Source organism: Aulonocara stuartgranti (assembly GCF_965226115.1).
Source record: "Aulonocara stuartgranti genome assembly, chromosome: 7".
Lineage (NCBI taxonomy): Eukaryota > Metazoa > Chordata > Actinopteri > Cichliformes > Cichlidae > Aulonocara > Aulonocara stuartgranti.
This window is the reverse complement of record NC_138945.1, coordinates 62423197-62440214: the sequence shown is the minus strand read 5'-3', so window position 1 is coordinate 62440214 and position 17018 is coordinate 62423197. Positions and strand designations below refer to the sequence as shown.

The following is a 17018-nucleotide window of genomic DNA, read 5'->3' as shown; positions in this document are numbered from 1 at the left end:
GCTGCTGCAGTCTGGACGTGTGTGTGTAGCAGTGGTGCCCAGTATGACCTCACTGTTTCCTCTTCTTCTGTTTGGGTTCTTGTGTCTCGGTGGTGTCCTGTGACTCTGTGGTCTGAGAGCAATGGAAGAACAAAGACAAACAAACAGAGATCGTGTTGAAGGGAAAAATGATCTACTTTTAGCTCAGAGCATTCAAAGCATCAAGCTACATGCACATTTCAACCGTGGGAACAGTGTGGATATGGAGTCAGTTTTATGGACTCGTATAATAAAGTAAAAGTGGAGAGAAGAGGCTGTTGTGTATGTTGAACAGTATTGAAGCTCCTGTGGAGCTGAGCTAGCGCTTACCACCTGACTGTCATCCTGTTCCTGCAGGGCTGCATCCAGAGTAGCGGCATTGATGCGGAAATCTCTCGAAGTGCTCAGCTTCATATACTGCATCAAGTTTACCTGGAAAAACATGCAGCTAGATTTTACAGTGTCCAGAGGCCTGCAGAGTTTTAAAAAAATGTATATATTTTTTCAATATTTACACAAACCTTTGATTTCTTTGAGAGTGTGATGAGATACTTCTCATACTGCTCAATGCTGAAGATCAGGTTGGGGATAGCTTTAGTCTCACGCAAAAGTTTTGCCTTCCAAGAGGAAAAACATAACAGACTTGTTTATATTTCTTTGTATGCATATATTTCATTATTCTAAAAACAAAATTTGTATTGTTCAGTCCTCATTCATTAAATTTACAAGAGGCCTTACAGAAGCACCGGTGTTCACGTCATTCCTTCTCTTTTTCTTTTTGTCATCTGCACCTCCACCACTGATGTCTCCACTCTAAGAGGAATAAAAAGCATCTTGTGTCATTTCTGTAACAACAAAACATTAATGCAACGGAGCTGGACAAACTGAACCATGCTAATACCTGAGCATATGTGATAAAAGAATAGCACTGTGGTGTTAGGTGGGAGCCAGATAGTTTGACCTGCAAATATGAAAGAGTTAGTATGACGTTAGATCTATACAGGAAAATTTGAGCTAGGTGACAGTAGCTTGGACTCACCAGCTTCTCAAAGCGAGCTGGCAGCGACCCGTGCTGGCTGGCACACACCTGGATATACTAAAGTAAAATGAAGATAATGTAATGTTACACTCTGCAAGCTGCCCTGACATTTTCACTCAGAACATCAAGTTGACAAATACACACATATTTGACCAGCGTGGTGAGGATGGTATACGTGCGGGTCAGTTCTCTTAACAGTGTAACGGTGCAGGTGCCCAGCAGCAAAGCCGTCTGGACCAGCTCACTTAGCGCTGTTAAGAGAGTCCCAAGCTGCAGCGTCACTGCTTTCTCAACTGGGTCCTGCCGACCTGCAGTCTGTGTGGCTTCACCTACACATTTATGAAACACAGCATCACTTGCATTTTAGCCCCACTTGCTGACAAATGCATCTCTTCCTCCTCAGCATTAATCAAAGTGAGCATCAGTGTGAAAGGCTTCTTACCACAGCCCAATTTGTCAGAAGCTGTCTGACTTTTCTTCCTGGCAATAAGCCAGTCCACTTCATCAAGCACTCTGTCAACCTGAGACAGGACCAGCAGCTGGGACAAGACATTAACATGAAGAAGAAGGTGAGCAGGATAAGCAAAGGCATAACTCTCACAGCCAGTCAGTCAGAAAACCAACACTTACTGCTGCTGTTGAAGCAGTTTTCATGTTGACAATGGCAAAATTGGACTGCTTTTCCACCTCCACATCCTGAGACAGGAAAACAAAAGAAATCAGTTCACAAATGCACTTTAATGTGGGTGTATGAAGGTTACAGTCATCAGTGTACTGTGGGAAAGAAACTTGGATTTAAAATAGTCTTGTTTAACTTGTTTGATCATTAAATTCTTTCATATGAACTTGAGTGACATTTCATTCTTAATCCATAATGTCTGAAATGATGTTGGCCCAGCTTTGCAGCTATAACAGCTTCACCTCATCTGAGAAGGCTTTCAGAAGGTTTGGGAGTATGTTTATAAGAATTTTGAGCATTCTTCCAGAATTGGATTTGTGAGGTCAGACACTGATGTTGAACAAGAAGGCCTGCTCGCCATCTCTGCTCCAATTCATTCAAAAGATGTTCTCTTGGGTTTAGGTCAGGACTCTGAAGGCCAGTCAGATTCTCACCAAACTGGCTCATCCATGCCTTTATGGACAGGTATGGAGTCATGCTGGAACAGAAAGGGGCCAGCCCCAAACTTTTCCCAAAAAGTTCGGAGGATGAAACTGTCTAAAATGTCTTGGCATGCACCATACCACCGCCAAACCCAGATTTGTCTGATGGATTGCCAGACGGAGAAGCCTGATTTGTCACTCCAGTGAACACGTCACCACTGCTCTAGATTCCAGTGGTGACGTGCTTTACACCACTACATATGATGCTTTGCATTGCACTTGGTGATGTAAGGCTTGGATGCAGCTGTTTGGTCACTGAAACCCATTCCATGAAGCTCTCTACAAATCTTCCAGAGCTTATCTGAAGTTTGGAGGTCCGTAGTGATCAATGTTGAGAAAGTTGCCGACCTCTGCGCACTATGTGCCTCATTATCCGCTGACGCTGCTCTATGATTTTACGTGGCCAACTACTTCCCAATCCCAGTCATTTTTTGATAAAACACCAGTAACAGTTCACAATTGAATATATGCTGGCAAGGAGATTTCACAGCTGGACTTGTTGCACGGGTGGCTCCTGAGAGCAACCCTTTCTCTCACAAATGTTTGTAGAAGCAGTCTGCATGTCTAGGTGCTGGATTTCATACAGCTGTGGGCGTGGAAGTGATTGGAACACCTGAATTCAATGATCTGGATGAGTGAATGAATACTTTTGGCAATATAGTCTGTCGATCAACTCTAGCTGTGTGTGCAGTTTTATATAATTAAATGAGTTGCAGTAATAACAGTATCAGTATAGTTTAATGCCAAATTGTGCTCTGAACACTGCAAAGAAAAATTGTTCGTACCTGATCAATATCTCCCAGTACGCTGTGGATGTCTTGGCAGAGCTCCAGCAGTAGGCCTACAGGACTCTTATAAAGAACATGAAGGTTGAAGAGGAGAGAGAGCAGCCCCTTACAGAAGGCAGAATCCTCTAAAGGGAGAGAAAACCCCCACACACATACACACACATCAGGAAATGGCACCTAATATGCACCTAATATAGACACAGAGGTTAAGTAAACTATAACTTACCAAAACTGGTCTCTTTGCAGATTTTCACAGTCCACGTGATCATCTGAACAAACTGTTAATTAGATAATAGTGAATTAGAACAGGAGTATGTTAATTTGTTCGGTGGAGTGCATTTAAAAATAAATTTACCTGCTGGGAGGAGGGCTTTAGCTGGCGCGAGAGTACGCTTAGGATGCTGATCAGAAGCTGAGCCTCTTTGCTGTTAAAGTCTTCCTCACCGCCACTTAACTGTGTGAACAGCGCCCTCTGTTGACGGGCAAAGAAAACTGGATTTTAGCAAACATGTCATACTTAATAAACACAGTTTTCTTGTATTATTTAGTGTTAAATCAGAAGCACCTGAAACTGTCGGATGTAAAAGTAGTTCATCTCTACAACATCGCCTTCGTCATCTTGCTCTGTGCCATTTTCTGCATCATTTCAAAGAAACACATAATGATTAATTCCTGTATATTTTTTGTTGCTACAAAATGTACTGCTTTTTCACTGCTTGTCCAACCCATGGTAGAGAGCAGCTGGGCCATCTTGTTTGGGTAGCGTTGTTGGCAGGTTGTGAAGATCCTGAGCAAACCCTCCAGACACAGCTGAGACAAACTGGAGCGCTTCTCCTTCTTTCCCCCCTCCTCAACCACGCTGGGGATGTTCGTGTAACGCCACATCAGGACACTATAAAGAGACATAGACAGAGATCGTTTATTCTCATTTTTGGTCCTATAAGTATTATAATAAACAAATCGTGTGCTGTCATTTAGCCCAAGAGATTTCTACCTGGTCATGTCACAGAGGAAGCGGAAAGTCTTGTCTGCGTTCTGTCCATCTGGGCCGTCTGTGTGTCCCGTTTCATCCAGCTGCTGGATCTTCTGCACAACCACGCTCAGTATATAACGCACAAACTCTCCATTTGAACGAAGTACTGAGAGAGCCTCCTCTCTGCTCTGAGTGTTATCCCTGCAAAAGAAGATTTGATCTGATTTACCATTTCTAATTCTTATCCATGGAATTTGACTTTCCAAGTTTGCATAGTATTTCTAATTAGCATTTTAATGAATAGATTTAAACAATCAGAGTGCCTACAATTAGCTGCAAACTATAAATAACTGATTTTATTAAATTCCACAGATCTAGTAGTAGTCCATGTAAGCAACGCTAAAGAAACCATTTACCTGAAGAGCACAGTGATTGATGTTGATATGATGCCCATTGAGAATAAACTGCGGGGGGTCTTGTGTGAGGGCACCCGACCCTTTCCAGACTTCTCCTTCAGGATCTCAGACAGCTTGTGGTAACGGCTGAACAGCTCGATGATCTCCTCAAAGCACCTTTTACTGCAAGAAACGGGGGAAGATACAATGGTAAATTATAAAAAGAAATCCTCGCTGCATAATATGGCATATGTTTTGTATGATGCATAATTAAATTAGGATGATTAACTTTGTTAAACTTTTATTTTGGTAAAGATCCAAGTATTTTTGTGTTACTTCAATGAAATCAGCTATAGGGGGAGTGCTGGCTCTGTGTATCAGTCAGTAAACGTAGTGACCTGAACAGTTGCTGTGGGTTTATAAATTCAACTGTGTAACACAACAACACTTTCTCAAAATGCACAATTCAAAAACAGGTGCTTGTTACCTGTAGTTGGCTTTGATAAAGTTGTACTCCATGAGGACCTCATACACTCCCATCACCAGCACAGCATAGATATTATTCTTCACTCCAACACTGGATCCCATTGAAAACTCAGCCGACTTGTCCTGATCAGTATACACACATTATAAGACTTAGCAATATTGGAACAGACCAAGGTTCAGAGCCAACGTAAAAGCAAGGAAGAGCAGAATAATCTGAAATCTGCTAAGGACAAAGAAGCTGCTTGCTCTTGATCTCAAGACATACCAGTTCAAAGTCTTCTAGTTCGCACTTGATCATGCGTCTTGTCATACTCTCTAGAATAGCATGTAGGTCCGACCGGTATCCTTCCTCCTCTTCCTCATCACCATCACTGTCATCGCCATTGGGGTTGGCTGACTGGCGTGTGTTTTGCAGCCACATCAAGCAATGTACAGTACAGCTCAGCAGATGGGCCTGAAACATAACACTATTTATAGCTCGCATATCAGTCGAAATAAAACAACTTGCAAATATGGTACAGTGCACACAAGAGTACCAGAGGCTCCTGGAGGTAGACTTGGTCTCCGTGAGCAGTGATGCATGGTTCCAGTTTCACTGGGGGCAGGAGGTCTTGTTCAGGCTCGTAGTACCGCTTCAGCTAAGGACAAGCAAGCTTCTGATACATCATCAAGTCCATTATAACTAAGACAGCATGCAGTTAACTCATACATATACATACCTGTGACAAAAGGGTCTGCATGATGGAGCTTGCAAGTTGCGAGTTACGACGAAGAACATCAAAAAAACCCTTAAAAACCACAAGAATTTTCTTTTTCAGTATGAAAGTAACATTTTTACAGCTAAACCATATCTATACACATAAATAACGAAAGAGTAGAGGTTAACTCAGATTTGTTTTTCCCTTTAGGGATCACCACAGCAGATCATCTGTCTCCATCTTAGCATCCACCTCTTTCACACCGTCCCCCTTCATGTCCTCCTTCACTACATCTATGAACCTTCTCTGTAGTATTTCTCTTTTCTTATGCCTGCCAGCTTCATATTCAACACCCTTTGTAAAATGTATCCACTAACTATCCCAGGTTCACGTCTCTAGCCCTTTCTTCACACTGATAAACATAATAAGACATGACATTAAAAAAATGCTTCTGACCTCATAGAGCATGAGGCGCACATCAGCCTGCTGGCTGAGGCAGCGACGCAGACTGCTGAGGATCTCCAAGCAGAATGCTTCATTGGCAGCTGAGTTGTATCGCGAGTGAACATCCACTTGGATCTATGAATTGTAACAGAAAGACAAACCAAAAAATTAGACGGTTCCACACCTGCAGAGTGTTTCTAGCACACTTTCTAGAATCAAGTATGTAAAGTATACAGAGTTTTACTGCAACTGTACCTGACTGGAGGAGATTGCCTGGCTACACTGACTCGAGGCCAAGCTGCCCAACACTTTGAAGTTCTTCAGAAGCAACAAGAAGCCTGTAACTGCAGACTTCCGACCATCCAGTTGGCTAGTAGAGTCAAGTAAGGGGGTTGGTTAGTATAAGCCACCCTTCTTTAATTGCACTTTAAAGCTGTGTTAAGAATAAAGTAACACAAACCTGGAAAACATGGCCTTGCGAAGAACTAAAATTAAAGCATCTTTTAAGGACATGCTGACCTTGAGCAGGGGCTGAAGATTAAACAGAAACCAACGATTACACAATAGAAACCTCTAGAGCATTTATGTGTATCTGTTGGCCTGTTTAGGTACCTGGACAGCTTTGAGTAGACCTTGAACGGTGGCCAAAGGCAGGTATGACAAGTGGTCAAACGTCTCTGTCACCTTAGAGGATGACTCCAGAAGGATCATTGGGGCAGAGACCACAATATCAGAGAAAAGGTCTGAAGAAGAAAAGAAAACATTAAAACACAAGAATAAAAAAACAAAAAACAAAAAAAAAAACTGTCAAAACATAGTCTATAAAGTCAAAAAATGCTGCTGTGCATCTATAACTTAACCCTGCTGTCTAGAGGTTGTGTTACCTAAGAAATGACTGACAGGTGAGGCTGTCTTTGTGACTAGTCGATTTAAGACCTGCTCCAATATCTCTCCCCTGATAGGCTCATGCATCTGTTAAAGACATAAAATACACAATATTTGCATGACATTGAAAATCCTTTATTTACAATACTTCATAGCATAAAATTTTAACAAAAAATGTTACCTTAAAGCCCTGGAGTAGCACCTGTCCTCCTAGCTTACACGCTTGTTGAGTTGGTGTTCGGGCTACAGCTAGAGAGCCTTCTGTGGTCTTGCCAAATGGTCCAGGTTTGGGTCCAAATGCATCCATCAGGAAGAAGCCCAGCTGCACTAGCCCTTGGGTAACATGATCCCATCCGAACACACTATACGGATGGAAACGTAGACCTCATGTGAGAGGTTAAAATACAAATACTGTTTGTGTTGTACCATGTCATTTATTTTTGTTGAGGGTGTAGCGCGGTGTGGTCTGCGGTGCCGCTGCAGGGGAGGCGGATAAACTTGAGGGGCATCCGCAATCACACCTCGTCGGCATAAAGAGTCTGTACTGGGTCCTGTCAGTTGTTGTTGTTGGTATGTGTTGGGCTGTGAGCTGCGGAGCTGCAGCTGACTGTGTGTGTGTGTGTGTGTGTACAGCAACCGCGAGAAAAGTGGTGAATAAAGTATGCTGAACAGCATGTACATGTCACCGTGTGCTTGCTACAGTGCCTTTATCCGGGGAGCCTGAACAGCCCGGCCCTCCTCCACTCCCATGCCGTCGGGGAATGCTGGTGGGGGTCGCGGCGGTGTCAGCCAGGACCAGATCCAAGATTCTCAATCACCTGCACCCCACGCTCGATCCGGTCCTGGAGTTCTTCCTGTTGGCGGCGTGACACTGCCGCCTGCTCTCGCTGTGTGGCTGTCAGCTCTGGTCCTGGGTCTGCCGTGGCCCCCCTCCTGGGTTTTGGCAGGCTGTGAGCTCTGCAGCTCACAGCCTGACACATACCAACAACAACTGACAGCACCCAGAACAAACTCTTTATGCTGGAGAGAGGTGATTGCAGATGCCGCTCAGGTGCGTCCCCCTCCCCTGCATCGGCACCACAGACCACGAGCTGCCACAGAGGGGCATTACCTTATTTTGAAAGAAATCATGGAGAAAGAAACACATCAAGTTTTTCTGTTGAAGGTATCAAATAGAATACATAAATCAACATTTTGCTCTTCTTACCTGTTCTGGACTGTATCCAGTATCATCTGAGCCACACTGCAGTGCCCGGGTAGGAGGTCCTGTAGTAACTTTGACCCCTGTTGTAGCTGCTCGTCCTTGAAGCTCTTGATGATGGCCCCTTTCAAAAGTTCAAATACCTTCCAAAAAAATCATCATCATCAAAAATGAAATGATTAACACAAATGAATAGGAAAGATAACATGAATTAAGACTCTACTGAGTACGGGAAGTAGTGTGTAGTGTAGATTTCTAACCTGCTCTTCATAACGCTGGATACGTGCCACTGAGAGCAACAGGGCAACACTGAAAGGACACAAGTCTGCATACGATGTCTGCCAAAATGAAAATCAATATCTATGACACAGACTATCCGTACAAATATAACAAACAATTCTCAAACTATTAAAGCAACAAACAGATGAGCGATATTATACATAACCTTAAAGCCTTTAAGAAATTCCCTTGCAAGCTCATGGTCTAGTCTTATAGCAAAGACTATGTGGAGGATAGCAGTGCCCTCTACATGCCTTAGCTGGTCCTGTGGAATAGACTGAACCTCTAGATCCAGGCTGCTGAGAAGCGGATGTACAAGTTAAAAAAAACAAACAAACAAAAAAACAGACAGTCAGTAAATGGAAAGTTTACAGAAAGATGTATTGTGACTATAGTAAATCCCACTTGCAGTATATGAAACACTCACTCTCCATGTTTCTGCTCCTCTTCTTGGCGAGCGTCCTGCTCCTTAAAATAACCTACGATTCCGTCCAGGACTTGTTTCTTACAACCCTAACAGACAAAGAACAAGACCGGCATTTAGATGACTAACACAAACAGAAACATAATGTGCTGTTGAAGACACACTGTCACACACCTTTGCAGACAAAAGCAGCAGCTGGTAAACCAGCGGCGGGATCTCCTGCAGATCTAGTTTGTTGAACATCCTCAATACTTTCTCCACCACAAACTGCAACTCCTCTGATGACAAAGGCACATCCCTAAAATGAGGCAGACACAGTAAAACATTTTAAAAGGAACTAAAAAAATGTAAAATACACCAATATTGAAATAAATTCTATTATGATGGAAACAGAAATATGTTAAAGCATGCAATGAACTTAAAATAACAAAGTCCTACCTAAACATGGTTGTCAAGTGGATGACACACTGTGGATCCCATCTGCATGAAAAAGACCATGTAATGTAAATAAAAATATTTTTCAGTCATCTGCAAATCATTTCATCTCTACATCACAAACTGGTAATTGGACTAAAACAGAACATAAGACGTTGGCACTGAGGTACTTCATCATAATCCCTTTCATTACATGACCATGTAATTTCTAATAAATTAGGCATGAAGGCATCTAAATAATAAAATACTGCCAAAATACTACAATATATATTAGCATATCACTATATATATCAAATGCGACATGTCCTCACCTGCTCGAGCAGAGGCTGTTAATCAGCTGCTTCTTATACTCCTCACCACTGAGTTCCCCTAAAGTTATAATAAAAAATTGTGTTTTAGACCTTATAGATTGTGACATATGTGATATTAGGTTAGACAACAATGTTGATCACAAAGTACCTTTGCCATAAGACAAGGCTTCACATGCTGCAAGTGCAGTAAGAACTGTAGGAAACAGTTCCAGAGATTTCCCACTGCTCATTTTCCCCACTTTGATGGCATCAACAAAAAGAGACCCCAGTGTTGCAAGAGATGGCCCGGATAGTGTATGAGTCTGTGTATTAGATTAAAACAATCATTCTCATTCATATGAAAAAAAGAAAGTGTCACAATATATTTCTACTTATCTAATTCAAGTAGTTATAAATGATAGGATTGCAAGTCAGATCAGGACAAAAAAAACCTGTTACAAGCACAAAAATCAAGTAGACCCAAAAGCGTAGTTCCAAAACACACTTATTTGATTTAATCAACCAGTTACATGAAATCAACATATTTGGATATAGCGTACATCAAATCTATAATAACTTCTGTATAACATAAATACCTCCAGCATAAGCAACCCAATGATATCTGCTGCCACCTCAGTCTGAAGATCCCCAGACTCACACAGAGGGATGCAGTGCTGATACAGGAGAAGTCTACGATTTGCCCCAGCAGTGGAGCTGGGTGGAGAACCTAAACAACAAGCACAAACTATACATTTATTACATACCTTATCATCAAGCAGAAGTTATGCATATATGTTAAATGATTCTGACATGGTGTATGAGTGAATTATATTACCTTAGCTATCTTGCGATGTTTCACTTACAAGAATGAATGTGTACAAACCTTTAAATATGCCTTTTATTATGGTCCCAACCTTCTTGCCCTTCAGTGCACTATTGGTAATCGTGTTGGTGAGCTAAACATTGTGTGATAGATAGTAAGAGTATTTTATAGGTAAAACAGACATGACTTTGGAATTCCAAATGTGTCGCCCTTAGTTTGTAAAATAACTTACCTGGTCATCGGTCAGGGTTGAAAGGTATTTCTGTAGTTCGGGGATATTTTCTTCATCTGACAGTGAGACAATTTTATCCATTTCTGCTTTCATTGTCCACCCACAGATTGACACAAGTGGCTAGCAACTGTAGAATAAGCTAGAAATCTATCTCGTAAATCTCAGTAAGTTTATGAACGTTATTATTTTTATTTTACTTCTACTTATCGATTATCTAGTTGCATTTAATCCTGGGCATCCTGTTTAAATTAGTTGAAGGTAAATTACTCCGTAATATTATAACTTTATCGCTGTTGTGTTTCTAAAAAGTTTCAAGCGAACTTCCCGCCAGACGACACTTCCTGTTTTGCTTTGTGGTTGCCATGTTCAACTCAGACTCCCTCAATCACGTTATAATCCAGGTCACATTCCCCTGTACGGCAAAATGCGTATAATGTAAAAAAAATAGTTTTCCAGTAACTTGGAATAATATGCTAGCATAACACAATTTCTATATAGTTTCATATCTGAACGGAAGGAGTAGTTTGATCAAACTTACATTTGGCGGAAAACAGTCATCACTTCAGCCGTGGCAACCACGTTTGCAACCACGAGGTTTATAAATGGGTTACTTGTCGGTAAATATTTGGACATACGCTTACTGTTTATGCATTCCAGTTAAATATCATGTGTCGTTGTTTTGGTTAATGTCTTACACGTAATGTTTGGTTTCTGGAAATAAATCTCGCTAGGATCTTTTAACTTCAAGTCAGGAATAACCAACGCGGCCTGTTTCTTAGTGTTTCTTGAAATAGTGACGCGATAATAATTCATACCAGATCGGGCCAGTGGCGCAATGGATAACGCGTCTGACTACGGATCAGAAGATTCTAGGTTCGACTCCTGGCTGGCTCGTGAAATCTTTTTCGGTTTTGTGAAATTAAACTTTTGCTCCCCTGTTTGCTAAATGTGTTGCTAGTTTAGTGGCTGCATTGAAGTAGCGAATGCCATTGATTCAAACATCTAAAACCATGTATAATTATACATGTATGAAAATTATAAGACCATGTATTGTCCACAAAGGTATTTTGCGTAAAAACTATATAATTGGGATACTTTAAAACCGGATAATATGTATAGATTATTATTTTGTATTGAACACCATATTTTCAACCTGTATCATTTTCTGAGGCGCGAGGAGCCCGATGTTAAAATGTCCACCTTTAGAGTTTAAACAAATATGTTTGGGTTTTTTTTTTTTAAAGGTAACACAGTTGTTTTTATTGTATTAATGCCGAATTATTAATTGTGTCACTTTTGGCTACTCTAATAAGGTAGGTTCTCTGTAGCAGTCTTGATATATAATGAATAAATAAAAAACTGGGTCACATCCTGCAAGAAACACTATCTGTCTCTATGTGACAGATAAAAGGAGAAAGCCTCATATGATGAAGCACTCTTTCTGTCTCTTGGCTCTTTGCTCACATTTCTGAGAATCTGTGTGGTGTTGTGTCGAGTGGACCATGAAGTTCTATGCAAAGCAGACTTTCTCTTTTCTGATATCAGTTTTATTCCTCTGTGTTATTGCAGATCTTCAGGGTAAGTAGGAGAAAACCTTTTTTTAGGAAAATGACCGCTGTGACAACACTTAAATGATGTCAAATTTACGCCTTTGTATTTGTTTATCCTACATATAGTGCATGTTTTTCATTGTTTGTTTGTTTGTTTAAAAAAGATCTGTTTAAATCTAGCACTAGTAATAAATCATCACTCAGTGGTATTATGACAATAATATGCATAATACCGCAAATAAGAATGAGAACAATGTCTCTCTTTGAAAAAGATCCTAACAGCATTATTTATTTAAATCAAAAGATATCAAACAATCATCACTCAGTGGTTTTATGACAATGACAGTCATAATAAACTGACCATTAAATATCACATGTACTTAATGTTAATCAGATTGTAGCTATATTTTCTGTTTAGATATGTAGCTCAAAGAGGAATGAACAAAAAGTTGTGAGTTTTTTGTACCTATTCTCATTTTGAGGGGTTTAGGTGATATCTTTCCCATTATAGCCTATTTATTGTTTAGATAAAAGATAGCAAAGAATCAAGCAGGGTGTACCCATGGGAGAGGATGGAAGATAAACTCTTTTAGTAGGACACGGTACAAGTGTTGCAGAGATTATATACAACAAGGGACATTTACTGTAAAAAAAAAAAAAAAAAAGGCAGAGAAGTGGAATTTTTCCCCAGTAATAAATTATGTATTAAGTATGACACTTCAGATTAGATTTTTTAAACCAATTTAAGCCAAAAAAAAGGGTGCTGAAATTCTAATCAGAGTGTGTGTCTGTAATCTGAGCAGCACAGCACCCTGACGGGTGAAAGAGCACGTTTCCTATTGCATGCCATTCTGAACATGAATAAAGCTTTAAAGCAGCGGTTTGAGACTTTCCCTTAATACTGAATTTATTTAAATAACACAGGTCAACATGTCATAATCATCATAGGTATTTTTATTTGGGATTTGTAGTTCTTTTCATGCTGATTTCAAATTTGGGTTAAATTTTTTGTCCAGTTATTTCAGTACCTTGCTCAAATATTTCCGCACCGCAAAAATGAAGGTGCATCAGCACAAAGACTGACAGACTCAAGAATAGTTTCTTCTTAAAAGCCACACTCAAGGTCACCTGGTCCAGCCCTAACTATATGCTTTAGCAAAAAGGAAAGTTTTAAGCCTAATCTTAAAAGTAGAGATAGTGTCTGTCTCCTGAATCCAAACTGGAAGCTGGTTCCACAGAAGAGGGGCCTGAAAGCTTTCCCTCCCATTCTACCTTTGAATACTCTAGGAACAACAAGTAGGCCTGCAGTGCAAGAGCAAAGTGCTCTAATAGGGTGATATGGTACTACAAGGTCATTAAGATAAGATGGGGCCTGATTATTTAAGACCTTGTATGTGAGGAGCAGGATTTTGAATTCTGGATTTAACAGGAAGCCAATGAAGGGAAGCCAATACAGGAAAAATATGCTCTCTCTTTCTAGTCCCTGTCAGTACTCTTGCTGCAGCATTTTGGATTAGCTGAAGGCTTTTCAGGGAGTTTTTGGGACATCCTGATAATAATGAATTACAGTAGTCCAGCCTGGAAGTAATAAATGCATGAACTAGTTTTTTAGCGTCAGTGTCTAAATGAATATCAATTTTACTAAAAGTAGCTGTAGATAATATTACATCTGTGAGATGATTATTGTTAATTTTTTCTCTAATGATTAAAATTTTAATTGTGAAGAAGTTCATGAAGTCATTACTAGTTAATGATAAAGGGATGGTTGGCTCAATAGAGCTCTGACTTTTTGTCAGCCTGGCTACAGTGCTGAAGAGAAACCTGGGGTTGTTCTTATTTTCTTCAATCAGTGATGAATAGTAAGATGTTCTGGCTTTGTGGAGGGCTTTCTTATAAAGCAACAAACTATTTCTCCAGGATAAATGATGATCTTCTAAATTTGTGACACGCCATTTCCTCTCCAGTTTACGAGTCATCTGCTTTAGGCTACGTGTTTGAGAATTATACCACAGAGTCAAGTACTTCTGATTTGAGGCCTTAGTTTTCACAGGAGCTACAGTATCCAGAGTCGTACGTAGTGAGGAGGTAAAATTATTAACAAGATATGACTCATGACTCCTTCTGTGACTGCTATAAGGCCACAGATACTCTAAGAATGTTCACACTTCAATGTTAGACTTTTTCTACGGTCTGTATATCATATCATCTTGTCATAAGTCTTTAATATTGGAGGCATTACAGCAACAGCTCGCTTTTCCTCATGTTGTGAGGAAAAGGCTCCGATCAAACTGAGGCATGATGGTGATCATGTATTAGGGTGGGGTCTGGTATAAAAGGTCATCTGCTTTAAAGACATAAATAAAAGTGTCTTATAAAAAGATGTTTCAGTCAAAAAAATGCATTTTGTTTTATCAGCACTGGAGATGAGCACATTTCGGGGAACTTTGGCCTGCTGGACCAGGTTGAAGCTCTCAAGTGGATCCAGCAGCACATTCACAACTTTGGAGGAGACCCAGGATTAGTTACTATATTTGGAGAGTCTGCTGGTGGAGTGAGCGTGTCTCTTCTGGTAAGAATCTACAGTTAGAGGAACTTTATATAAACCTTTTCACTCTAGAACAAAAATTAATATTTGATGTGTTACTTGAATCACCAGCTCCTGTCACCACTGTCTGATGGGCTGTTTCATCGTGCCATTGCTGAGAGTGGCACAGCTGCTGTGGATACAGTTGTGGCAGATAATCCTCTACCAATGGCGCAGGTTAATTATCAATATTCTTCCTTTTTAGAGTGTGTTAAAAACATTTTTGTTGCAGAATAAGGTAACTCTGGCAATGGATTTGTTTTGACAAATATTTGACATTTCTATTTTATATCTGACCTCGGGCAGTTGCAAATGCATCTGGCTGCAGCCTTGAAAGCACAAAGAAGATCAGTGACTGCATGAGAAACCATGATATTGATACTATGGTGGGTTTTACACAGGTGAGGTAATGGGTGCAAACATGATAGAGAATGATTATTATGTCTTCTACAATGTTTATTTGAAGATTTCCATTTCTCCCTCAGCTATGTTCATGCTATCACATCTTTCACTTTTGTACATTTTACTCTCTTAGGGATCCAAATTTGAGATTTCAAGTAAATGTTGATGGACATTTCCTGACTAAACCTGTGGATGAGCTGTTTCGTAAACATGAACTCCATGCTGTTCCATTCATGACTGGTGTCAATAATGATGAAGGTGGATGGATGCTTGCATCAGTAAGTGTTGTAGAAGCCTGTGAATAAAGAGCCCAGTGGTCACAAACAGAACTTATGCCAGCAATTGTGAAACTTTAATAGTGGCTTTGTATTTTTTTTAGTTTTTTGCTCCCCAAAACTGGACAGAAGGACTAGATCGGGAATTTCTTTTGAACATGGTTTCCTTCTTCTACCCCGACGTAAGGCAGACACCACTTGATGTTACAATATTACTGTCCCCGACCTGCTCGAGCTTCTTTGATTGACGTGTTGCTTATTTCTTTAAGCCTAAAGCAGCATTTATCAGAGATGTGATAGCTGATGAATATATCGGAAATGGTGACGACCGTGTGAAAAACAGAGATGGGTACACTGAGATGCTTGGAGATTTGTTTTTCACCATTCCAGCGATCAAAGCTGCTAATGCTCACAGAGGTAATTTAATTTGTTTAATAAAAGATTATACAAATCTGTTTAAAACCCAACACTTGATATTTACTGTTACATACATTCATTAACAAATATCACACACATTCGTCTAAGTATAGATGCAGGTGCTCCTGTATACCTGTATGAGTACCAACATCCTCCGAAATTCCTGCAGCAGAAAAGGCCGAGCTTTGTTGGGACTGACCATGCAGATGAAATGTTTACGGTTTTTGGACTTTGCTTCACAACTACCCATGTAAAATTAGCCAGTAAGAATTCTCTGTAAAAATCTCTGTCTCAACACAGTACTGCATTTGTTTTGTTTTCCCCGTGTTTGAAAAATATGTTTTGCAACATGATCGTTTTAGATCCGTGCCCTGAGAATGCGGAACAGTTGAGCAAAATCATGATGAGCTAATTGGGAACTTTGCTCGCACAGGGTAGGAATGTCCAACTATTGTACATTTCACACATTTAATAACTGAATAACAAATGTATATCTGTTCAGATCTCCTGATGGGAAAAACCTAGTCCACTGGCCAAAGTATGAAGCAGAAGAAAATACCTGGCGATTGGTTTAAAAAAGCAGGTAACTGCTCAGCACCTGAAGAAGGAGCGCTTTGTCTTCCTGACTCAGACCGTCCCAGAGAAGATCAAACAGCATGAGGAAAATGCAGAACGCAGCGATTTGTTGTCACATCTCTTTTGTCTTTTTTATAGTTTTAAAAAATAATCCAGCCCGTTCTCATTCCCGAGGCGTTGCAGCATCAGACCAAGCCATGATTCAGTTTTTAGATACTGCAAAATATTAGTTAGTATGGACCAACAGTGTCTCTTTACTAATCCTTATACTAAAATAAAATTAATATTAAGTCATGCTTATATTGTGTGTGTTTTTTTTAAATGTCAGTCTTACTGGATATACAATCCTAAACACAGATATGTAAAATAATCCTTTGCAATGACAACAGTAGTTTGATGATGGGTACACCAATGCATTTTTTACATGTAACTGTGGAACTGAAATAAAATAGGAGTGAAAGGAGAAATCCTCCTTGTGGCTGATAGTTGAGTCCAGCTGTCTTGTATTACACTGATAGAAAGCAAAAGGCCTGCTTAAGATGAAATGAATTTAGTAAGTGGCCAAAACATGTTGAGATCCTTACTTACAAAAAAGTAAGGAAATTTGTGTTTGGTTTTGGTATCCAGAGGTGCAATAGTATCA

General features: G+C 40.1%; 1 protein-coding gene and 1 pseudogene across 2 annotated transcripts; one reads left to right on the top strand and one right to left on the bottom strand.

Annotated features, from left to right (window-relative positions):
- Positions 1-9: 9 nt before the first annotated feature.
- On the bottom strand, positions 10-10934 carry fanci (FA complementation group I). The gene is given in 37 exon segments (XM_082542163.1): positions 10-112; positions 349-450; positions 540-635; positions 757-831; positions 920-979; positions 1058-1114; positions 1202-1386; positions 1500-1596; positions 1688-1753; positions 3004-3131; positions 3233-3284; positions 3362-3478; positions 3572-3637; positions 3640-3898; positions 4001-4180; positions 4396-4557; positions 4862-4983; positions 5126-5314; positions 5397-5498; positions 5580-5648; positions 6015-6137; positions 6258-6372; positions 6463-6533; positions 6615-6745; positions 6887-6974; positions 7069-7249; positions 8095-8231; positions 8349-8426; positions 8534-8666; positions 8795-8880; positions 8966-9089; positions 9230-9271; positions 9538-9595; positions 9686-9839; positions 10113-10243; positions 10400-10472; positions 10572-10934. Coding segments are annotated over 37 exon segments (4065 nt in total). The 5' UTR covers positions 10665-10934; the 3' UTR covers positions 10-49.
- A 472-nt stretch (positions 10935-11406) lies between these two features.
- LOC309709492 (fatty acyl-CoA hydrolase precursor, medium chain-like) lies at positions 11407-16585 on the top strand (annotated as a pseudogene). The gene is made up of 11 exons (XR_014280667.1): positions 11407-11444; positions 12141-12149; positions 14501-14690; positions 14778-14913; positions 15012-15111; positions 15241-15385; positions 15487-15564; positions 15652-15799; positions 15913-16062; positions 16162-16233; positions 16302-16585. The product of XR_014280667.1 is annotated as a fatty acyl-CoA hydrolase precursor, medium chain-like (transcript).
- The last annotated feature ends 433 nt before the right edge of the window (positions 16586-17018 follow it).